Source organism: Sparus aurata, chromosome 8 (genome assembly GCF_900880675.1).
Source record: "Sparus aurata chromosome 8, fSpaAur1.1, whole genome shotgun sequence".
Lineage (NCBI taxonomy): Eukaryota > Metazoa > Chordata > Actinopteri > Spariformes > Sparidae > Sparus > Sparus aurata.
In genome coordinates this window covers 1,626,567-1,651,370 of record NC_044194.1, presented here as the reverse complement: position 1 = coordinate 1,651,370, position 24,804 = coordinate 1,626,567, and the positions used below count along the sequence as shown (strand labels likewise).

Sequence of the window (24,804 nt, the reverse complement as noted above, 5' to 3'; positions counted from 1 at the left end):
GTTTCCTTGAATATTACATTTATTACTGAAGGTAAAAACTGTGTTCTGTCCTGTAAATGAAACTCAAACTACAAACTGTCCTGAATGACTGAAGGTACAAACATGACAACAGATTAAACACTCAGTCTGTTAATATTAAGACTCCCTGAGCTTCACACGGGACACACGGAGGATTCAGAGACAAACATCTTCTTTCTGTTAAATAAAAGTTGTGTCCGGTTCTTCTACTTCACAGTCTTGTTGTTTTTAGCCGGGACGATGTTCTGCGTGGCTTTCCCAAGTGAAACCTGCCGTATGGTGGAGCCGAACTGCAGCGTGCTCAGCGTCTCCGCCTCGTCCTTCGTGTCCGGACTCACGTTGACGAACACGCAGCACTGCAGAGGAACCAGAGGACACGAGCGTGAGGGACTCTGTGTGAACAATCAGTTTCTGATCGATCAGGAAGCTGTAAAATCACAACGATCTGTCAGTTCTGCCAAGTTTACACAACCTGGAACACAACAGTATGAAGCCCGTCAGGTTCAGGAGTTAACGTAGAATATTAACAAGGAATATGAAGCTCTAACTCGCAGCAGTGTTTCTGTGGTCGTGACATTGTTCTGATGTTTCCTGCAGTCGTTCAGGAGCTCACACATCGTTCCTCTGTGGTAAAGACACTTCTCCTGTGATTAGAAAAAGATGGCGGGTACCTTTGCGTCCCCGCTGAGGCAGGGCTGCAGCAGGAGCGTGAGCTTAGAGTTCCTGAAGGGGACGTGGAGGGCGTTGCACCTGAGAGCACTGAACACCTGAGGGAGAGACGACACACCTCTGAGCTGAGTGTTAACACTGTATACAGGTGGTGTGTGTGTGCGCTCCAGTTAACAGACTTCCTGTACGACATTATTCAGTCTGACAGGAGAGTCTGATTCACTGAAAGTGTTAGAACTGGACCAGGTGAGTCCTCGGAGGTTCTGTACCTGTCCCAGAGCTGTCAGAGATTTATTGATGGCGGCCGCCTCCACCAGCCTCTGACCCTCGGCCTCCGTCTTGGAGATTCGTTCAGATCCAGCGAGATCGCACAGGGTCAGCGTACCGCGTGACGTCAGTCCTGACACTTCATCTGAGCCCTCCACCTCCAGCGCCACCACCAGGTGAGACCGAGAACTGAGGAAGAAGAAGAAGAAGATGATGATGAGGTGAAATCTGAGTTTCATCAGTTAGACTTCCTCCTGCGCTGCATTAGAGCACCTCTGCGTGTTCATCTTGGTCGAGGCGATCTTTCGGTTCTTTTCACCCGTCTCCATGACGGCGAGGATGTCGGCCTCGGTCTGGACCTGGATCCGGGTCAGTCCTGGGACCGACACCGACTTCCCCTGGACTCTGATGTCCAGAGCAGCGTCGGAGCTTTTAGTCAGAAGGTCGTTCAAAGTCTCGTTATAAATATCCAACATGGAAATCTGAAAATGAGCAGAAGTTTGGTGAAGTTCAGCTGCTGACCAGCGTCACCAGTCACACCTGAGTAACAGTGAGAATACTGAGCTAAAATACATTTACTCCAGTACTGAAGAGCAGTTTCAGGTACTTTTTATTTCCATGTTCTACTTTCTGCTTCCACTCTACACTAGTAATTAGTAATTATTATACTTCTACTCTTTTAATCTCACTGTACAGATTCTACGCTGCATCAGAGACAAAGAAGAGCATTTTTAAATTATCATCAGATAAAAAGACTTTGTGCAACACTGGTTAAAATATTAGTAAAAAGAAAATCACCCACAGGAGAAATTACACAGGAGATTAAAAGTCTTAAATAATAACTGGACTCAAATATCAAACCAGTTATTTGATTTAATTTTCAGCATTTTGGGGAGTTTCGAGTGTTTTACTTTTATCAGATTGCAGATAAATTAATTAATAAATATTCTACTTAGACTCTGATGCAGCATGTAATCTGCAGAGTAACTAAAGTTATGTATAAAGTAGCAGTAAATTCAGACATTAGAAGAATATACAGAATATTCAACATTTGTGAAAAATAAACCTGCAGTTCATTTTATTAATCATTAAAAAATAAAATGTCCAGGGTTATAAAAAGTATTCAGAAGTTATATCTGAATGAAAGCAGATATATAATATTATTTAATATAATATTAAATTATTACCTCAGTTACAGTGAAAGTCACCTGTACAAATAGTAATCGAGTAAAAGTAACACAGTATGTGATAATAAATTTACTTAATAAAAAATACAAGTTCAAGTTAATTACATATATTTAAATATTGTGTGCACTGTTTTACAGTTATTAGTAACTAAAGTCATCAGTGTAGTGGAGTAAATAGTATGATATTAGAAAGAAGACATAATGTTCTTACTGTAAATACAGTTCTTGAGTGAATGTACTTAGTTACATTCCATCATTGCTTTAGACCAGAAACATAATTATACTTTTTATACTTTATGTTCTTATTTAAACAAATTAGATCACAAAAAGATTCATTTGATGTTGGATCTTTGTATGACAGCAGTTTTACCTTCAGACTGTAGGAGACCTTCTCTTTCTCTGCACAGATCCGTAGAAGCTCCCGTATAGACCTGACGACACACACACACACACACACACACACACACACACAGACACACACACACACACACACACACACAGACACACACACACACACACAGACACACACACACACACACACACACACACACACACAGGTGTGTGAGGTGACAGCAGAACGTTGTGTTGCTGTCGTTCGTCTCTGACAGTGAAACTCGACCTCTCTGTGTAAACTGACTCTGTCAGCGCTGAGCTGTCGCTTCACCTCGTCACATATTGATGAACTGTTGTCGGGTGACACGTCACATAACGAGCAGCAATTAGTCTCATTTGGCCCCGACAGCTTCTCATTGTTCCAGGCAGAGCGAACACACTGCAGACGGATTTTAAACGTGTTTGGTCGATAAAAGCTTCGTCCTCTGCAGACGTTCTGTTGAAACAGACTCGACTAATTTATCTCACCTGTTTCATTGAGCTGTGAACACCAGGACCAGCACCAGGGTCCCGGAGCTGGACCAGCACCAGGGTCCCGGAGCTGGACCAGCACCAAGGTCCCGGAGCTGGACCCGCACCAGGGTCCCGGAGCTGGACCAGCACCAGGGTCCTGGAGCTGATAGAACTGACTTTAGTTCAACGTGTTTAATGTGTGAAAAAAGGTCTGCATAGAGAATTCTTTCCCATATTTCACAGAATTTAATCTGGACCCTGACGAACTGTCACTGCTTCTTCTTCTCTGATGGATTTCTGCCCGCTGGCTTCCTGTGAAGTGCAAAATGGCGGCTCTAGAAAGACGATCTTTGATTCTGAGGGAAACCAAAACGTAACATTGATGCTCAGCGTTTGGCTCCGTGCAGAGTTTTTAGATCGACACAGAGCCAGAAAAACATCAGACCCGCTCATCAGCAGGTCCAAACTGAATCAGCACGTGTATTTCTCTCTACACAATATTCATTTAAGAAGAGAAGAAAAAGAAGAGTAAACTTTACACGTTAAAACAACCTTAATTAATCTCAAGCACATTGAAAATAGATATTTAGTTCTCAGCTCCTCAGCAGTGAATCAGACTTTTCACATTGACCCACAAACTCTGAATACACCCAACTGTCAGGAGTGTGTTAATGTTCTGACATTCAGGACCCGGTATCAGAGTCCAGGTGTCGCTATCAAACATGTTTTAACGACGCCAGCTCTCACCTGATGTTGACTCCGGGGTTCTCCTTGCTGCCCATCATGGTGTAAGTCTTTCCTGAGCCAGTTTGTCCGTAGGCCAGAATACAGACGTTGTATCCGTCCACACAGGAAGTTATCACCGGCAGAGTTCCTGCAAACACGTCCTCCTGCAGGAAGGAAGGAAGGAAGGAGGAGCCAAACCTGGTGTTATAATCTTACCCATGAGTCTGTTCAGAGTGGTTGAAGGTGGAGGTGGAGGTGTAGGTGAGTCCTCACCTGTGTGCTGCTCTGAGGGTAAACCTTATCAAACTGGAACTTCTTCCTGCTTCCCTTCTGGACGACCACCACCTCCTGGTCGTCGGTTTTCTCCACGCAGGAGCTGGAGGCGTCGCTCCTCCTGCAGCGACAGAACACGCGGATGTTTCCCTGCAGCTCCAGCAGCTTGTTGTACAGACTCTTCCGCTCCACCGCCTCCTTCCTGTACAGGGATCGCAGCTCCTCCACCTCCCCGGCCGCCTCCTGCTCCAGCAGAGGCAGCTTCCCCGCGGCGCCCTTCAGCTGCTCCAGCTGGTTCTTCATGTCGGTCAGCGCCTGCTGAACTGTGGATCGAAGCTGCTTGTTGGAGACGTTCAGCTCTCGGGTCAGACGGCTCACCTGGCGGAGTTGGCCCGGTTCCACTGTGTGTTCTGTGATCGTTTTGACAGGCGGGACGGCGGGAAGCCGGCGGTTCAGGAGGGATCGGATCTTCTCTCGTGCCTCCTGCTGGTCGGCCTCAAGCTCGGCCAACTTCTGGTTCAGGTGCTGGATGACGTCGCTCAGGTAACGTACCTCCCTGGCCAGGTAGCTGTTCCTCTGGAAGAGACTGTCCACCTCCTTCTCTTTAGTCCGGAGCTTCAGCCTCAGGTCCTCGATGACCCGGTCCCGCTCCAGGAGGGCTCTGCAGGGTCGAAACAAGAAGTCTGGTGATGAGTTTAGAGAAGTTAAGTCCGTATATTCTAACTTTAGATTCTGCTTTAGACAGACAGCTTGTTGTTGATGTGTGAACAATGAGTTTGTCGAGGACCTGAAGGAGTTGAGGTCGGTGTAGTTGTGATCTCCGCTCGGAGAAGTCTGCAGGAGGATTTCTCCAAACATGGTGAGGTAGACGGAGATGACCTCTTCAGGGTCGTAGTTACACTGTCTGAGTGCTGCAGTGATCTCCTTCTGGTCCACCAGACCCGGCAGGACGGACTGCAACACAGAACCACACAGAACACAGATCACCTGCAGTATGCTCACACTGGGACTGCAGCTAACGATGATTTGTCATTATCGACTAATCTGCTGATTTATTTATCTCTTTTCTCCGACCAACAGTCCACAACCCAGAGACTCTTCATCTCCTTTCATAAATGATGAAGAAAAGCAGCAAGTCGTCACATTTCAGAAGCTGGAAACAGACGATGTTTGACTGAAACGATTAATCGATTGTGATTAACCTCCTCGATTTCCTGACTCATCACTGCAGCTTCAGAACTCACTGACCACGTCAACAGGCCGTGTACAGACAGAACAGAACCGCAGTCTTCCTCACCATGACTCGTTGGACTCGAGCTTTGACGAACTCGACGTTCACCTCCCACTGCAGCGGCAGCAGCAGCCACACACCCGACTCTGGATCCCAGAACCTGCAGATATTCACCCGCTCCTACAAACATCAGCACTGGTGAGAGAACAGAACTTTAAAGTAGAACGACTGGATGGACACAACAGAGGACGTCGCACCTCGAACATGTAGGTCATGACGCTTCCTTTTCCTTGGATGTAGATGCTGCCGGTGCGGTCGTCCTCCCTGACGGCCGGCTGGCTGCTGGCTGCAGTCTGCAGCAGACCGGAGCCCTGAGGGGACAAAATGTCTCAGTTTGGTCCTCTGCAGCTGAATGTGTGGTTTGTAATGAAGGATTCATTTCATCTGTAGTGAAACTAACAGACGGACGGACCTCATTGTTGGCGCTGATGAAGTGTCCCTGACTGTACCACTCCTTTGGAAATGGCTGCAGGTTCTGGTAAAGGCAGGGCAACAATGAGGAGTCAGGTGTGACAGGAGAACCAGAACTCAGGCAGAAACCGTCAACAGAGGACAAAACTGAAGTTTGATGACATTAAACAGCGAAACAAATATCCAAGAACACGACTTCAGATCCTTTATTGAACTTAAAGGTGTTTTTTTTATTGACACTCCTGTTGGTTTACTAAAGATTCCCAACAGGACCAAAGTGATAAAACTGTCAGACTTTGGACTGAGGTGGAGCTGGTGCTGTCCCGCCAAAGGAAACTGGACTAAAGCTTCAAAGTTTCTGCAGATGGTTGAAGACAAAACAAGGTTGTTTTATGTTAAACCTGCTGTGATGCTGCTGTTAATATTCACTCAACTCGGCTGCAGAAAACTCAAAACTTCCCTCAATCAGGAAAAATTAAAGACGGCAGAGAAATGTGAACAGGGTCCAAACAGATCAGAACTTCAGGCTGATTGAATCGGCGGAGTTGCTCTGCAGCGAGTTAACACAGGTGTCCGAACACTCTGATTGGCTGTGAGCTGCTCTTACTCATTAACTAGGAGTCGCTCTGCACACCTGAACAACAGGTGATCTGAATCTCCTCCAATCAGAGCAGAGAGATTCTGATGCTCAGCTGCTCCGATGATTTTGTTTACAATCACACTATTTTCCTCCATTATTCTGAGCATGACAACGTTCACAGTTTGATACAGGTCATGTTCACAGTTTGGATAGTCTAAATGCAGCATTTTATAACGAAGTAATGGGGGATATGTCGGCACAGAAGGGTCATTACTGATTCCTAAAACCCAGAAATCACTGAACCCGTCTACAATGACCTCTTCCTGTTAACAGTCGGGATGCAGAACACACCAACTTCTAAACATTATGACAGACGACGGGAGCGACGTGACTGCAGTGTGAGAAGGAAGTTAAATCCTTCACCACACTTTAATTACGTTTATCAGCACTCATATTGTCTTTTTTGGAATAAGAGCAAAAACCAGAATATTGTGTGGATGTAGACGAGACCAGAAATCAAACTTTTCTTGGTTTTTGTCACTGAAGGCGTCTCATTGTATTTTCTTTAAGGTCACGTTGACTTTCTGATAGAGGATAAATGACAGAATGAGTTGTTCATGTATTGTTACCATCTCAAGATGACATAAACACTTTTCAGGATGTTAAACCTGCCGTCCACAGTTTTACTTCTCAGTGTGAACTTCCCACCTGAGACTCGTCCACGTAGACTCTGTTCCCGTGGTGGTGGAAGCAGCTGTAGAGCGTCCCGTTGTTGTGGAGGAAACTCTCAAAGTCCAGAGAGACTTCTTCACCTTCAGCTGCAGTTTCCTGACAGCAGGTAGAGTGACAAGGTCTGATTCAAACATGCTAACTGACCAACACCAACGTTCAACAACAGAGGAGGGAAAGAGCAGCTGGTGTGGAAAACCTGCAGAGAATTCTCACCTTAAAGTCCACTGATGTGAAAACATGATATAAAATATATAAAGATGGTTTGATTCTCGTCTTTTTTCTGATGTTATCCACTGTAGTCGACCTGGTGATCAGAGAGCTACAAACTGAGGCTGATTTGTTGCTTCTCAAAGATAATTTAACAAAGTTTGAACTTCCTGTTTGAACATTTAGTCTAAATGTTTGATTTAAAATGAACCATGTGTTGATTTGTTTTTAACATCATGATGGAACATCTAGAAAATCAAACAGAATCTTTTCTACGTGTTTCAGTTCTAGTCGCTGATTTCAGTTTGTGATTTTCATAACAGAGCTGAGACGCTGATATAAATATTGGATGACATGACAGTCGTAATATGATCACGTAATGATAACAGATACATTATTGATGTTTCAGTGAATATTTTAAAAAGCTGCTCACAGTAACTGGAGCTGGACTCTCCTCCTCTTCTTCTTCTACTTCTTCTTTGTCTTCTTCTTCTTCTTCCTCTTCTTTTTCTTCCTCTTCTTCTTGTTGCTCTTCTTCTTCTCCTCTCTCCACTGTCTGCACGTTTCTCTCTTCACTCGTTAACGACTGAATATCCACAGTGTGACTCTGCGGCGTCGCTTCATCTTCATCTGCCTGGAAACACAAACACAGAAGCAGGTCGCTGATTTTACACCTTTATTACATCAAGTTGTCAAATTGTTTGTGTTTGAATTCTGTGCTGCAGTTTTTGTTGTTTTACAGTCACTTCCTGTTTATCCTCAGCACCGGTAACTCTGCTTTTATAATTGTATAATTATTATTATCACATTTTAAACACATTACACAGTGTTACAGAGTGTTTATAATCTTTATATTTATTATTTCTTGCAGCTGTAACAGGACAATGTATCCACTGAGTGATCAATAAAGTCTCAACCCATCTTTACTTTAGTAAAAGTTGCAGTACTGCAGTGTTCAAATATTTACTGTGACAAGTACAAGACCTGCATAATAAACATTTTACTTTTATTCAAGTAAAAGTAGAAAAGTGTTAGCAGATGATTTATTATCTATTAGTTGGTTTGTATTTTGTGTTAATCATCTAAAACTGTGAGTAAATGAAGGAGTTTCAAGTATTTAAAGAGCCTCTTCATTGCTCTGAGTAAAAGTACTTAGTTACGATCGACGAGTCACTCTAATAAACCTAAACATATACAGGTTTACCTGCAGGGTGGCGTCGCTCTGCCTCACAGGTGTGGAGGACCGGCCGGGCTCGGGCTCAGCCTGACCCGCTTCCAGCCTCTCCAGCCGGGATCCTTCACCGACCGACGCCCCGCTGCCCATCCTGACACCCGACAGACAGACAGACAGACAGAAAGAGAGAGAGAGAGAAGGAGAGAGACGGACAGGCCAGGTGGTGGCATCAGTGACAACAGGTGACAACAGGTGCAATCTGACACACCTGGCCATGTGACACAGAGATCTGTTACATCACAGCTCCAGAAGTTGTGTTTGCTGAAATCTGGGAAAATAAAGTTTTAGATTTTATACAGAAAAATAAATGTAAAGTTGATTTTGATTTTTACAAAAAGTGAAACTGATTTTCAGCTCGTCTGTCTGATGTTTTCTACTTATAATCATTAAGATCTGACTTAAATTAATGTTTTAAAAGTCGAGTTTAAACGTTATAATTATTTTAGGAACATAACAATAATGAGAAAAACTACTGGAGGAGATCTGATATTTAATCACACATATATGCAAACTTTTATCAGCAGTGAGAACGTCAAACAAAATCAATATCAGGTTGTATATAATTTACATTTCTGCATGTCTTAAAAATTCAAATCAGGTGTTCGTTAAAAGTTGTTAAAATAAATGTTAAACATGTTTTTTTTATCAGACTTTTAGGCTTTGATTTGAAATAATTTCAAATATTCTCTGTAAATAAAAAGACCATTAACAAAGTCATGTGTGCTGATAAATTGTTGCAGCTGTTGTTAAAATGTAAAATAATTGTAGTTTGTTTTCTGCTGATTTACACAGAACTGATAAAAAACTGTTTTAAGAAGCAACAATTTCTCAGACTGATCATCTGAACACGTCTCAGGTCAGGTGTGTTAACTTATAATTTTTATTTTTCCTGACTTATTAACACAGTAATGGTCACAATTGTCATTTTCCCCACTGCACCTGAAGGCAGCTCCTGCAGAATTTGTACCTCTCCACATTTTGGCTTTTTAATAAAAGTTACAATCAGTGAAAATATCATGTTTAATTTGTCTGCACTGCCTCAGCTCCTCACTAGAGGGCAGCATCAGTCTATAAACAGGGTTTAGAGCAGAGCATGAAGGCAGCGTTCCTGAATATCACTGAATTTATTCAAACAGTCAGAGACTTCCTCTTCCTGTTTAGGTTGAGCAGAGGATGATGTGCTTCCTCTGTCTTCCATTTCAACCTTCATTTCTCCAGAAAAATATATTTTGTTATGTGATTCAGAACATTAAGTGAAGCAAAGAAGTCGTCTTGGGTCAAAGTAAACTGATATAAATGTGCTGTTTACTTTGAGTCAGCCTGTTATCAGAACTGATATTCAGCCTCTCTGATGTTCTGGGTGGAATGAAAAGGCTACTGGAGTCTGCAGGGACGCTTCAAGCTTCAGACTTGTTAAAGGCTGAAGATCTTAAAGGCTTTTTGTTTCTGCCCAGCAGCTGGTTCCTGCTGCAGGATGAGACACTTTCACCCTTTTGTTATCTGAATGTCTGGAGCAGCTGGTGCACCCCGGCAGATATCTGCATCCTGGTCTGTCTGTGCCACCGAGCAGTGAAATCCTCACTGATTGCCTCGTTTAGAGTGGACGTATCCTCCTCTTCTCTGTCCTGGAGGAGCTGCTGGCTGTGCTGGCAGCCGGGCGGCGGTCGAGTGTTTGGTGGATAACAGCAGGGACTCGTTCTGCCTCGGCTCGGCCTCCACGGACGGCCAAATTAGAAACGACAAGCTATAAAAGAGGAGAGGAAACGAGTTTCCCCGGAGAACAATCTGGGAAATGACTCTCTATTCACACAGACAGCGAGAATATTGACAGAGTCACACACACTCTCAGCCAATCAGCTTTTTGTTGCTTTTTATAAGAGCAGGAACAGAAAATCTGCTGCTTCCACTGCTTTTCTGTCTGTCTGTCTGCTTAAAGAACACAAATGTAAAGATCACATATGAAGTAATATTCTAGTAAAAGACCTTAAAAGAAGCTCTTGCATTCTATTTTTGTTTTTTCAAAATGACCAGAAACAGAAGTCCCCTCTTAGATAGTGGAGAGATGCAGTGCCCTGTTGGCATATAGATGTGTATGTGTGTGTCTGTGTGTTTTTGAAGAACCACATAAAAGATGGGTACAAAACAACAATTCAACTACCAACTGCATGTTTCATTGTTCAGATCCAAAAACATTATTTCAAATTGTTGTCCAGATTTTAAAGTTTCCAAACAATAAAATCCAAGTTCCAATACATGAAATGATCCAAAATACTGTAAATATACCTTTATTTTCTCCTTTTGATGTAAAGAACTCACAATGATTCTGATTCTGTGTTTTCAGGCTCCATCAGTTGAACTCTGCTGTCAGTCGTCTGTTCAGTGAGAGGACGAGTCGTTCTATATTTAAGGTGGACGTCTCAGTTTGGGTTCATGTGATGTTGTTGACTGAAGAACTGAATCTCTCTCTGCTGTTTCTCTCTTCATAGAATAACCAAATAAAGAATAAAGACAGGAAATGAAATGAAAACAGAAACAAAGTTACTGATGATTACAACAAACACTAAAGACTAATGTTGAAGATTAAAACCTGATTTACTTTCTCGTGTTCAGACTTAAATGTGAAGCACTCCTCTGAGTCACATGTGAACCAACAGCATTCAGCAGGTCTGACAAAGCTCCGCCCACATCCGACTCACACGAGGCAAACCAGGAAACAGTTTGTCGGTGTGTGTGTGTGTGTGTGTGTGTGTGTCTTTAGTACAGAACCACAGACAGACGATCAGATCCACCTTCAGACTGAACTAACAGCGTCCTCTGAGTGAGTTCATCTACAGGAGAGAGGAGGAGGAAACTACAACACTGCAGACGCTCCACACACTGAAGGTGAGTCCGACCAGAACCAGAACTGAAAGTAAACTTCAGTGAAGTGAAGGAGGAAGTGGAGCTGTGACTGACTGTACTGTCTGCTGTGTTCACAGCGTCACTCAGAGACAAAATGGCTTCCAGGTTAGAGGAGGATCTCTGCTGTCCGGTGTGTCATGATGTCTTCAGAGAGCCTGTCGTTCTGTCATGTAGCCACAGCTTCTGTAAAGACTGTCTGCAGAGCTGGTGGACAGAGAGACAAACACGGGAGTGTCCAGTTTGTAAGAGAAGATCTTCAAAGGAACATCCACCTGTTAAGTCTGGTGTTAAAGAACCTGTGTGAGACCTTCTTACAGGAGAGAGATCAGAGAGCTTCAGAGGATCTCTGCAGTCGGCACTCTGAGAAACTCAAACTCTTCTGTCTGGACCATCAGCAGCCGGTGTGTCTCGTCTGCAGAGACTCAGAACAACACACCAACCACAGATTCAGACCCATCGATGAAGCTGCACGACAACACAAGAAGGAACTTCAGGAAACTCTGGAGCCTTTAAAGAAGAAGCTAAAGGTTTTTGAAGAAGTTAAAGTGAAGTTTGATCAGACAGCAGAACACATGAAGGTCCAGACCCGACACACAGAGAGGCAGATTAAGGATCAGTTTAAGAAGCTGCACCAGTTTCTAGAAGAGGAAGAGGAGGCCAGGATGGCTGCACTGAGGGAGGAAGAGGAGCAGAAGAGTCAGATGATGAAGGAGAAGATGGAGGCTCTGAGCAGAGAGATAGCAGCTCTTTCACACACAGTCAGAGCCACAGAGGAGGAGCTGAGAGCTGAAGACGTCTCATTCCTGCACAACTACAAGGCTGCAGTGGAAAGAGTCCAGCAGCGCCCCCTGCTGGAGGATCCACAGCTGCCCTCAGGAGCTCTGATAGACCAGGCCAAACACCTGGGCAACCTGAGCTTCAACATCTGGAACCAGATGAAGGACATGGTCTCCTACACTCCTGTGGTTCTGGACCCAAACACTGCTGGTCCACTACTCATCCCGTCTGAAGATCTGAGCAGTGTGAGACGAGGAAAGAGACAGAAGCTTCCTGATAATCCAGAGAGGTTTGATTATTTCTTCTCTGTCCTGGGCTCTGAGGGCTTTAACTCAGGGACTCACAGCTGGGACGTCGAAGTTGGAGACAGTACAAACTGGTTACTGGGTGTGTTAGCAGAGTCTGTCCAGAGGAAGGGAGACGAACTGTTTGGATTATGGAGAATAATGTTAGACGAAGGTAAATACTTAGTGGAGTCACCATCAGCTCCACCCACTGATCTCGTAGTGCAGAAGAAGCTCCAGAGGATCAGAGTGAATCTGGACTGGAACAGAGGAAAGCTGTCGTTCTCTGATCCTGATACTAACACACACCTACACACCTTCACACACACTTTCACTGAGAGGATGTTTCCACTCATTGACACTGTGGATGAACTTCCCACTGAAGATATCACCTCTGAAGGTGTGTGTGACAGTGGAACAGAGCAGGTAAAGAAGTATTTCATCTCTGGAAAGACGGCCCTTAAATAAAACTTTCTCTCTCTGCAGTAGAAAGACAAATATTTTTTAACTTGATGCTACATGAGCAGAGAAAACAGAGTAAAAGGACTGTGGTGTTCACTTCTACTCAAAAGGTAGAAAGACTACAACTCCCAGAGTGCACAGCGCTGCACCGGATTGGACGGGGCTCAGTTTTGACTCAGAGGAAGTTCTGAAAAAAGTTCTGAAATTCTGACACAGAGATAAACAGAACAATTTATTAGGACCTGACAAACATTTTAAAATCATTTATTCACAATCATAATAATGTTTTTAAGGAAAAGAGAGACTTTCACTCTGCAGCGTTCTACGAGCTCTGTAGATGTTTTATTTGAAAAATGATTTGTCAACATAAAAATGTCGTCAACATGTTTAAATTAAAAATCACAGAATTCAACCTGTTAATCTTCACCTTCTCCTCCTGCTGTCTCATTATTCACAAACACAGATGTTGATTTTTCTGTTCTTGTAGTTTTCAGTTTGACAGTTTGCTTTGTGTTTCTATTGTCGACCTTTTCATGTTAAATCTCAGCGTGTTTATCTCTACATCAGCCAATCAACCTGAACAGCCCAAATATTGAACGTGAACGTGTTTATTTGTGCTTTAAAATGAAACCGCTGTGAAACAATCCTAAAATAAGTTTTTATTTCTCAGACTCACTGCTTCATTTGCCTTCTAGCTTGCTTGTCCACTGCTGCTCTCTTCCTCTCTATGTCTCATCTGTTGAGCTTTGAATAACATTAGAAACAACAACTGATGAATCCTGAATAGCTGACTTGATACTTAATAAACAATATAAATAAACTATATTAACGATAAGGATTAAATTCAGTATTTGTTGGCACCACAAACTAAAACACAGTCTGACGTAACGCTCCTCCAAAACTTACAGCGGCTTTCTTCCCTGTTGAAAGTGACTTCTCAGTGATTTAAGTGCACAGATTAGTAACTCACTCCTGACGGCTGCTGGGCTTCAGCAGGGGAAACAATACTCAGTCAAACTCTGATCATGTGGAGGACACGGCCATGTTGGGACCCACAGATGAAGTAAGTGCTCTGTAGAAAGTGTGAGAATTTCAGTTCAGCATTTTCATATCCTGTATTCAATGCATTGTAGTCAAGCTGTCATAATTTGATGACAATTTAAGTGTTTTGGACTTTAGATTTTGATACTACGTGTTTCAGCCCGAGTCAACTTTAAGAGACAATCCTCTGATTGTTACTAACCTGCATTCCACTTAGTGCATGTTTAAGGTTAAGTTAAGTTACGCTTGTAAACTGTGTTCATCTTTATTGGCCCCAGTCTGTAGCCCAGAGCCACTAGATTGTGCCATAGAGAGAAAGAGTTGTGACACTCTGTGATGTCACCGTCGTGGCAGTCATGTGGTTCATGTAAGCCCCAATAGTTCCAAAACATACGCTGGCTGTCATGGTCTTCTATGGGACAGACAGCAGCGATTGTGTTATTGAACGGCAAATATTAAATAAACACACACCCAAGTACTTTTTCAGCTGTTGTTGCATTATTGCATTTTTGTTAAAGTCAGTTTTGCATTTTGAGAGGCAGCATGACAACGACAAGCTGTATTACTTAGATAAGTTTTACATTTCTGCAGGGAAAAGCTTAGTGTTCATGTTTAACTTTTCCATATCATTCATCTGATGATAGACGTTTCATGATTTTCATTTCAGAGTAACTGGGCCGTATTGTTGATTCCCGTGATTTGACTTATAAATTCATATTCAGCCATGAGCTTACCCTCAGGTAGCACTAAGAGGTCTGCCGTGGTCACTAGCAGCTAGCTCACTTCTTCTGATGAAAGTGGCCAAAACGTGAAACATGATCATGTTCAGGCTAAGATTATAATTTTAAGATTAAGCCATACACATATTTTCAAAACTATTACAGAATAAAAACTAATTTATGCTTGTATGTTTTGGTCTATATGTAAGTGCAGAGCTGTTAAGATGTTTCTCTGTGGCTCTGGGTTAGTGCACAGAGTAACAGTAACGTTAGCTGTAACTTAAGTAACTCAAGCAATTAACTATCATAACAAAACACTTGTAACTCCTGTTACAGTTACTGAGACATCAGTGTAAGGATGGCTGATACAAATGAAGGTTTTCAAAGAAAGTATTTTTAATTAAACAATGACAGACAACAAGAATGTGTGTGTGTATGTGTGTGTGTGTGTGTGTGTGTGTGTGTAGAGATTTAGTTCCCTGTTGTCAGATAATTAAAACCACTTTAGTTCAGCATGACCTTTTTATAGATGGTTTCTTTGCCTCTTTCAGCAGTTGCGCACAAAATTTCTTATCCCACATACACTCATTTTTTATTACTTACAGCTGCGTGATTTTATGCGTAAACAGCTGCCTCACTTTCCAGAAATTCCCCAAAGTTCTGATATTAACTCTCTATTGTCCAGTTGTTTAAAGGTATGATATCTAACCTATATAGCGCACTTTCATCCTAAAAAACCCTTTCCCTTGCCACTATAAGACATAGATGGGAGCTGGATATGTAACTTGGGATTCAATCTTAAAAAGAGTCCACACCTCCTCTATCTGTGCAAGGCACGGACTACTACAGTGTAAAATATTGCATCTGGCTCACTGAACTAAAGAGAAGTTATCAGAGAGATTCCCAGACACAGATCCAGCGTGTTTTCGTTGTAAAAAACTGCTCCAAGCTGACGACAAACTGGACTGGTCCTAGAGGTGTCTATAGCCCCTCTACCCTCTCTACCTCCTCTCTGTGCATGTAGAGGGCAGAGAGCTCTGTGTGTTTGGATTTCCAGACATCAACAATCAGTTCCTTGGTTTTACAGGTGTTTATGTCCAGGTTATTGTCCGAACACCATTCTGTCAGATGCTGTATCTCCTCCCTGTAGGCTGACTTGTTGTTATTTGTTATCAGACCTTCTATGTTCGTGTCATCAGCAAGATTGATGATGGTGTTGGTGGGGTGGATGGGGGAGCAGTCATGGGTGAAGGTGGAATAGAGGAGGGGACTGAGGACACACCCCTGTGGTGTGCCAGTGTTCAGGATGAGAGTGGATGATGTGCGGCCTCCCGACGTTTTGTGATCTGCTGCGAAGAAAGTCCAGTATCCAGGTGCACAGTGAACTGCCTAAGCCCAGGTTGCTCAGTTTATGGATTAGTTTATGGGGGATGGCTGTGTTGAATGCTGAGCTGAAGTCCACACACAGCACTCTTACATACGTGTTGGGCTGATCCAGGTCTGTAAGGGCTGTGTGGAGTGTTGTGTTGACAGCATCCTCTGTCGACCTCTTCGCTCAATAGGCAAGCTGGTGGTGGTCCCAAGTCAGCAGGGATGGCAGATTTAATGTGAGAAAGGATGAGTCTCTAATTTGGTCATGGGGGTGAGAGCACCAGGCCGATAGTCATTAGGGTAGTTCACTGTACCTTTCTTTGTAATGTCTGTAATTTTCGTTTTTCAAAATGACCAGAAAAAGAGGTCCCCTCTTAGATAGTGGAGAGATATGGTGCCCTGTTGGCAGTGTAGATGTGTGTGTGTGTGTGTGTGTGTGTGTGTGTGTGTGTGTGTGTGTGTGTGTGTTTTAAAGAACCAAATGAAAGATGGGCACAAATAAACAAATCAATTAATAACTACATGTTTCATTGTTCAGATCCAAAAACATTGTTTTAAATTCTAGTCCAGAATTTTTAGTTTCCAAACAATAAAATCCAAGTTTTGTTATAATATGATGTGTTTGTAATTCAATAAATATATTAAATGATCTAAAATACTGTAAATGTACTGTTTTTTTCTCCTTTTGATTTAATCACTCCGTTGACTTTTGATTCTCCATCAGTTGAACTCTGCTGTCAGTCGTCTGTTCAGTGAGAGGACGAGTCGTTCTATATTTAAGGTGGACGTCTCAGTTTGGGTTCATGTGATGTTGTTAACTGAAGAACTGAATCTCTCTCTGCTGTTTCTCTCTTCAAAAAATAGCCAAACAATGAATAAAGACAGTCGATGAAATGAAAATGAAAACAAAGTTACTAATAATTAAAAGAAAAAGTAAAAATTAATGTTGAAGATTAAAACCTGATTTACTTCCTCGTGTTCAGACTGAAATATGAAACACTCCTCTGAGTCACATGTGAACCAACAGCATTCAGCAGGTCTGACAAAGCTCCGCCCACATCTGACTCACCTGATACAAACCAGGAAACAGTGTGTGTGTGTGTGTGTGTGTGTCTCTTTACTACAGAACCACAGACAGACGATCAGATCCACCTTCAGACTGAACTAACAGCGTCCTCTGAGTGAGTTCATCTACAGGGGAGAGGAGGAGGAAACTACAACACTGCAGACGCTCCACACACTGAAGGTGAGTCCCACCAGAACCAGAACTGAAAGTAAACTTCAGTGAAGTGAAGGAGGAAGTGGAGCTGTGACTGACTGTACTGTCTGCTGTGTTCACAGCGTCACTCAGAGACAAAATGGCTTCCAGGTTAGAGGAGGATCTCTGCTGTCCGGTGTGTCATGATGTCTTCAGAGAGCCTGTCGTTCTGTCATGTAGCCACAGCTTCTGTAAAGACTGTCTGCAGAGCTGGTGGACAGAGAGACAAACACGGGAGTGTCCAGTTTGTAAGAGAAGATCTTCAAAGCAACATCCACCTTTAAACCTGGTGTTAAAGAACCTGTGTGAGACCTTCTTACAGGAGAGAGATCAGAGAGCTTCAGAGGATCTCTGCAGTCGGCACTCTGAGAAACTCAAACTCTTCTGTCTGGACCATCAGCAGCCGGTGTGTGTCGTCTGCAGAGACTCAGAACAACACACCAACCACAGATTCAGACCCATCGATGAAGCTGCACGACAACACAAGAAGAAACTTCAGGAAACTCTGGAGCCTTTAAAGAAGAAGTTAAAGGTTTTTGAAGAAGTTAAAGTGAAGTTTGATCAGACAGCAGAACACATGAAGGTCCAGGCCCGACACACAGAGAGGCAGATTAAGGATCAGTTTAAGAAGCTGCACCAGTTTCTAGAAGAGGAAGAGGAGGCCAGGATGGCTGCACTGAGGGAGGAAGAGGAGCAGAAGAGTCAGATGATGAAGGAGAAGATGGAGGCTCTGAGCAGAGAGATAGCAGCTCTTTCACACACAGTCAGAGCCACAGAGGAGGAGCTGAGAGCTGAAGACGTCTCATTCCTGCACAACTACAAGGCTGCAGTGGAAAGAGTCCAGCAGCGCCCCCTGCTGGAGGATCCACAGCTGCCCTCAGGAGCTCTGATAGACCAGGCCAAACACCTGGGCAACCTGAGCTTCAACATCTGGAACAAGATGAAGGACATGGTCTCCTACACTCCTGTGGTTCTGGACCCAAACACTGCTCATCCACTACTCATCCTGTCTGAAGATCTGAGCAGTGTGAGAGGAGGAGAGAGACAGAAGCTTCCTGATAATCCAGAGAGGTTTGATCATAACTGGTCTGTCCTGGGCTCTGAGGGCTTTAACTCAGGGACTCACAGCTGGGACGTCGAGGTTGGAGACAGTACATACTGGTCACTGGGTGTGTGTGCAGAGTCTGTCAAGAGGAAATGCTTCATACAGTCTGGATTATGGAGAGTAATGTTATACGATGGTAAATACTCAGTGCGATCAGCATCAGCTCCATCCACTGATCTCGTAGTGCAGAAGAAGCTCCAGAGGATCAGAGTGAATCTGGACTGGAACAGAGGAAAGCTGTCGTTCTCTGATCCTGATACTAACACACACCTACACACCTTCACACACACTTTCACTGAGAGGATGTTTCCATATATTGCCACTCTGGATAAACTGAAGATATCACCCCTGAAGGTGTGTGTGACAGTGGAACAGAGCAGGTAAAGAAGTATTTCATCTCTGCAAAGACGGCCCTTAAATAAAACTTTCTCTCTCTGCAGTAGAAAGACAAATATTCTTTAACTGGATGCTACATGAGCAGAGAAAACAGAGTAAAAGGACTGTGGCGTTCACTTCTACTCAAAAGGTAGAAAGACTACAACACCCAGAGTGCACAGTGCTGCACCAGATTGGACGGGGCTCGGTTTTGGCTCAGAGAAAGTTCTGAAAAAAGTTCTGAAATTCTGACACAGTGATAAACAGAACAATTAATTTGGACCTGACAAACATTTCAAAATAATTTATTCACAAAAATACAAAAGTTTTGAAGGAAAAGAGAGACTTCTGTCCTGCAGCGTTCTACGAGCTCTGTAGATGTTTTATTTTAAAATGATTTGTCAACATAAAAATGTCGTCAGCATGTTTGAATTAAAAATCACAGAATTCAACCTGTTAATCTTCACCTGCTCCTCCTGCTGTCTCATTATTCACAAACACAGATGTTCATGTTTCTGTTCTTGTAGTTTTCAGTTTGACAGTTTTGTGTTTCTATTGTCGACCTTTTCATGTTAAATCACAGCGTGTTTATCTCTACATCAGCCAATAAACCTGAACAGCCCAAATATTGAACGTGAACGTGTCTTTATATAGTACGTATGTTAGTTTGATTGTGTATTATCATTTTTGTGTTGAATAAAAGACTTTTGAACCTTCTTGCTGTCTATTTAATAAACTCCTAAATTCTTCAACCATCACAGCTATTATGGTAAAATTGGTTGTAGTTATTAAGTATTATTAATCAGAGTTTTAAACAGTTTAGTACCTTTTTGTGAGACTGAATTATTGAAGTGGCTATCTTTTCCTTTCTTCAAGGATGGTGCCACAAGGTGATCTAATGTAAATTGGATCATATTATTTATCATAATTAATAATTTTCCCTGATAATTACTATCAGGGACGTTAAGCCAATAATTATCCCTGAAAATCATTATTATTGATAGCCAAATTTAACTCCCTTTTAATGTTGCATAAACACCACTTAATTATGCCCCGTGTGATGCAAGGCCGAACACAATGGTGCCCCATGTGAGGCAGCGTACTGTTGATTTCATATATGTGCAATATTATTTTCAGCATAATTTGGACAGTGTCAAAATTTCAGATTCCCATGTTGAACCCTCTAGCCAAAAGTTTTTATATTTAACCCTACTAGTCTATTACAGGAGTAGACATTGATTTGTACCTACAAACAATTGCAGTGTGATGAGAATTGATTTATCAATCAAATTTATAAGCCATTTATTTAACTACAATCTTTTAAGTTATCAACTGCCACTTTGAGCCATTTGCCACTATCGATTCAAGTTGAAAGTGCTCAGTAGAAATTGTAAGAATTTCAGTTCAGCATTTCAATATCCTGTATTCAATGCATTGTAGTCAAGCTGTCATAATTAGATCTGGGAAACTGTTGTCACTTCTAAATCCTGTAGTAGGACACCTGAAGCCCGCCAGCTCAAACAGAGCAGCGTGTCAGACTCAACAGTCAGCTGGACGGAGAAGAGCTGCGTCTGTGTGTTAATTTTTTTGTACACAAAAGGACTCACATCACATCCTGATGTATAAGAAAATGCATTTATTTACAAAGAGCAGATTGAACACACACATCATGAACTGATCAGACAGTTTTCATCCCTGAACTCACAACACACATCCAACAATTAATACAGAAGTGTTCTTTAGTAACAGAGAATTTTATGATGAATTTAAAATGACATTTGAACTAATCAGTTTTAATCTCATATTTGTGTAACTGGAGAGCCTCTGATGTAAATCTGGAGCTGCACAGATCTGTGGTGTGTCAGATCAATTATTTTATACTTAACAGTCGTGAGTCAAGTTTACGCTGCACCTGTCTCAGAAATGTGTCTTTACATTATCCTCACACAGCCGGCATAGTTTGAGAAATCCAGACTAAATCTGGTCTTTGGCTACAAGATCCACATAGAGCATCTTCAGACGTTGGACTCAGGCGGAGGTGGTGCTGTCCCGCCAAAGGAAACTGGACTAAGTTTCTGCAGATGGTTGAGGACAAAACAAAAGGTTGTTTTATTTTAAGCCTGTTGTGATTCTGCTTTTAATATTCACTCAACTCGGCTGCAGAAAACTCAAAACTTCCCTCATTCAGAAAAAACTAATGACGGCAGAGACGTGTGAACAGTAGGGGTGTAACAATACATGTATTTGTATTGAACCGTTTCGGTATGGGACGTTCGGTTAGGTACAGGGCTGTGCACGGGTGAGTTCCCCAAACTGAAGTTGAGAGTGTTTATTTTCCGCCGGCAGCTACACGTGCAGCCCGTTTACATCAGAGCTAATGCTAGCGAGAAACCAGAGCTTGAAGACCCTCCCTTGTCGCTAAAGTCTCCAGCGTGGGAACACTGCGGCTTCCTTAAATATTTAAACGGAGAAAGACATATTTCCGGTGTGACAGTTTAACTCTGGTGTTCATTTTAACTGGCAAGGGTCCCAGATGTGCTGGAGGTGTGGTTGAGAATCCCGTCTCGAGAGGGATCATCGGCCATATCCGCTAACCAGGAAAACATTCCGATCGCCCTGCTCATCGATCCATGTATATGTATATTCATTTTGACGTGGCTTGAACACTATTCCACACGGAGATGCCTGACCACTGCAAACCACTGTTAGACGATCGCTGCAGAGCGCGTAATGAAAACCTGTACTCACAAATGTGGAGTCAATGTGGACTCTTCTCCTCTTCTTCTTCTTCTTCTTCTTCTTCTTTGTTTTCTTCTTCATCTTCTTTTTCTTCTTCTTCTCCTCTCTCAACTGTTTGCACATTTCTTACTTCACTCTTTAACGACTGAATATCCACAGTGTGACTCTGCGGCCTCGCTTCATCTTTGTCTGCCTGGAAACACAAACAGAGAAGAAGGTCGCTGATTTTACACATTTATTACATCATAAACATATTACATTACATACATATGTTGTCAAATTGTTTGTGTTTGAATTCTGTGCTGCAGTTTTTGTTGTTTTAAAGTCACTTCTTGTTTATCCTCAGTGTTTGCTTTGTACAGCACCTGTAACTTATTATACACATTACATATTAATACTGTGTAGTCATACTCTACACATTCATCTTTATATAATGATGTATCACATTCTATTACAAGTTATTTATGAGTCTGTATACAAATCCCTTCATAAAAAATATAGTGTTTATAAAAGTAGCAGTACTGTAGTGTGTAAATGCTCTGTGACAAGTAAAAGACCTGCATAATATACAAGTAAGTAAAAGTAGAAAAGTGTTAGTAGCTATTATTCATTATATATTAGTTGGTTTATATTTTGTGTTAATCATCTAAAACTGAGTAAATGAAGGAGCACATTTGAAGCATTTAAAGTACCTCTTAGTTGTTCTGAGTAAAAGTACTTAGTTTCAATCGACAAGTCACTCTAATTAACCTAAACATATAAAGGTTTACCTGCAGGGTGGCGTCGCTCTGCCTCACAGGTGTGGAGGACCGGCCGGGCTCGGGCTCAGCCTGACCCGCTTCCAGCCTCTCCGGCCAGGATCCTTCACCGACCGATGCCCTGCTGCCCATCCTGACACCCGACAGACAGACAGACAGACAGAGAGAGAGAAGGAGAGAGACGGACAGGCCAGGTGGTGACGTCAGTGACAACAGGTGACAACAGGTGCAATCTGACACACCTGGCCATGTGACACAGAGATCTGTTACATCACAGCTCCAGAAGTTGTGTTTGCTGAAATCTGGGAAAATAAAGTTTTAGATTTTATACAGAAAAATGGTGATTTTGATTTTACAAAAAGTAAAACTGATTTTCAGCTCATCTGTCTGATGTTTTCTACTTCTTATCATTAAGATCTGACTTAAATTAATGTTTCGAAAGTTGAAAAAAGTTAAAACGTTTATTATTATTTCAGAATGATCACAATCATAAGAAAAACTATTGAATTAGATCTAATATTTGATCACACATATATGCAAATCTTTTTTGTTTAGCACAAATGATGAAGCTACTAAACTTCATCATATCATTTTTGTTTGCATTATCAACCAATATGACTTCATCAGTAGTGAGAACATCAAACAAAATCAATATCAGGTTGAATATGATTTACAATTTCTGCATACGTCTGAAAAATTCAAATCAGGTGTTCGTTGTAAGTTGTTAAAATAAATGTTACGTCATGTTTTGTTATCAGACTTTTAGGCTTTGATTTGAAATAATATTATCTGTAAATAAAAAGACTGAAAAGTCATGTGTGCTGATAAATTGTTGCAGCTGTTGACTGAAATCAGGCTGTTAAAATGGAAAATAATGGTAGTTTGTTTTCTGCTGATTTACACAGAACATGATTTTTAAAAAACTGTTTTAGAAGCAACAATTTCTCAGACTGATCATCTGAACACATCTCAGGTCAGGTGTGTTAATTTATAATTTTTATTTATCCTGACTTATTAACACAGTTTGGCTTTTTAATAAAAGTTACAATCAGTGAAAATATCATGTTTAATTTGTCTGCACTGCCTCACCTCCTCACTAGAGGGCAGCATCAGTCTATAAACAGGGTTTAGAGCAGAGCATGAAGGCAGCGTTGCTGAATATCACTGAATTTTTTCAAACAGTCAGAGACTTCCTCTTCCTGTTTAGGTTGAGCAGAGGATGATGTGCTTCCTCTGGCTTCTATTTCAACCTTCATTTCTCCAGAAAAATATATTTTATCATGTGATTCAGAACGTTAAGTGAAGCGAAGAAGTCATCTTGGGTCAAAGTAAACTGATATAAATGTGCTGTTTACTTTGGGTCAGCCTGTTATCAGAACTGATATTCAGCCTCTCTGATGTTCTGGGTGGAATGAAAAGGCTACTGGAGTCTGCAGGGACGCTTCAAGCTTCAGACTTGTTAAAGGCTGAAGATCTTAAAGGCTTTTTGTTTCTGTCCAGCAGCTGGTTCCTGCTGCAGGATGAGACACTTTCACCCTTTTGTTATCTGAATGTCTGGAGCAGCTGGTGAACCCCGGCAGATATCTGCATCCTGGTCTGTCTGTGCCACCGAGCAGTGAAATCCTCACTGATTGCCTCGTTTAGAGTGGACGTATCCTCCTCTTCTCTGTCCTGGAGGAGCTGCTGGCTGTGCTGGCAGCCGGGCGGCGGTCGAGTGTTTGGTGGATAACAGCAGGGACTCGTTCTGCCTCGGCTCGGCCTCCACGGACGGCCAAATTAGAAACGACACGCAATAAAAGAGGAGAGGAAACAAGTTTCCCCGCAGAACAATCTGTGAAATGACTCTCTATTCACACAGAAAGGGAGAATATTTACAGAGTCACACACACTCGCAGCCAGTCAGCTTTTTGTTGCTTTTTATCAGAGCAGTAACAGAAAATCTGCTGCTTCCACTGCTTTTCTGTCTGTCTGCTTAAAGAACACAAATGTAAAGATCACATATGAAGTAATATTATAGTAAAAGACCTTAAAAGAAGCTCTTGCATTCTATTTTTGTTTTTTCAAAATGACCAGAAACAGAAGTCCCTTCTTAGATAGTGGAGAGATGCAGTGCCGTGATGGCATAATGATGTGTATGTGTGTGTCTGTGTGTTTTTGAAGAACCACATAAAAGATGGGTACAAAACAACAATTCAACTACTAACTGCATGTTTCATTGTTCAGATCCAAAAACATTATTTCAAATTCTAGTCCAGATTTTAAAGTTTCCAAACAATAAAATCCAAGTTATGTTAATATATGAAATTCAATAAATACATGAAATGATCCAAAATACTGTAAATGTACCTTTATTTTCTCCTTTTGATGTAAAGAACTCACGATGATTCTGGTTCTGTGTGTTTTCAGTCTCCATCAGTTGAACTCTGCTGTCAGTCGTCTGTTCAGTGAGAGGACGAGTCGTTCTATATTTAAGGTGGACGTCTCAGTTTGTGTTCATGTGATGTTGTTAACTGAAGAACTGAATCTCTCTCTGCTGTTTCTCTCTTCAAAAAATAGCCAAACAATGAATAAAG

The 24,804-nt window shown here is 42.1% G+C and overlaps 2 protein-coding genes and 1 pseudogene across 2 annotated transcripts; 2 read left to right on the top strand and 1 right to left on the bottom strand.

The window, feature by feature from the left end:
- Window position 1: 1 nt before the first annotated feature.
- Window positions 2-24,699, bottom strand: LOC115587142 (kinesin-like protein klp-3). Its single transcript, XM_030426798.1, has 15 exons — window positions 24,578-24,699; window positions 8,412-8,532; window positions 7,641-7,841; window positions 6,977-7,096; window positions 5,690-5,752; window positions 5,475-5,588; window positions 5,284-5,397; window positions 4,774-4,940; window positions 3,987-4,647; window positions 3,735-3,877; window positions 2,512-2,572; window positions 1,228-1,436; window positions 957-1,143; window positions 690-785; window positions 2-374 (listed from the first exon to the last, which is right to left on the bottom strand). Exons 2-15 carry the CDS (start codon window positions 8,529-8,531, stop codon window positions 225-227), a joined length of 2,406 nt encoding a protein of 801 aa, XP_030282658.1. The 5' UTR covers window position 8,532; window positions 24,578-24,699; the 3' UTR covers window positions 2-224.
- LOC115587146 (nuclear factor 7, brain-like) lies at window positions 11,461-13,688 on the top strand (annotated as a pseudogene).
- Window positions 17,349-19,364, top strand: LOC115587147 (nuclear factor 7, brain-like). Its single transcript, XM_030426802.1, has one exon. It carries the CDS (start codon window positions 17,355-17,357, stop codon window positions 18,741-18,743), a length of 1,389 nt encoding a protein of 462 aa, XP_030282662.1. The 5' UTR covers window positions 17,349-17,354; the 3' UTR covers window positions 18,744-19,364.
- Window positions 24,700-24,804: the final 105 nt, after the last annotated feature.

What these genes read in the sequence shown, in the direction of transcription:
- LOC115587147 (XM_030426802.1), top strand. Translation starts at nt 17,355, where the DNA reads ATGGCTTCCAGGTTAGAGGAGGATCTCTGCTGTCCGGTGTGTCATGAT.
- LOC115587142 (XM_030426798.1), bottom strand. Translation starts at nt 8,531, where the DNA reads ATGGGCAGCGGGGCGTCGGTCGGTGAAGGATCCCGGCTGGAGAGGCTG. An exon ending in TCTACGTGGACGAGTCTCAG is followed by an intron (nt 5,753 to 6,976) that starts GTGGGAAGTTCA and finishes TGCCTTTACCAG; the next exon opens with AACCTGCAGCCATTTCCAAA. An exon ending in CTCGAGTCCAACGAGTCATG is followed by an intron (nt 4,941 to 5,283) that starts GTGAGGAAGACT and finishes TCTGTGTTGCAG; the next exon opens with TCCGTCCTGCCGGGTCTGGT.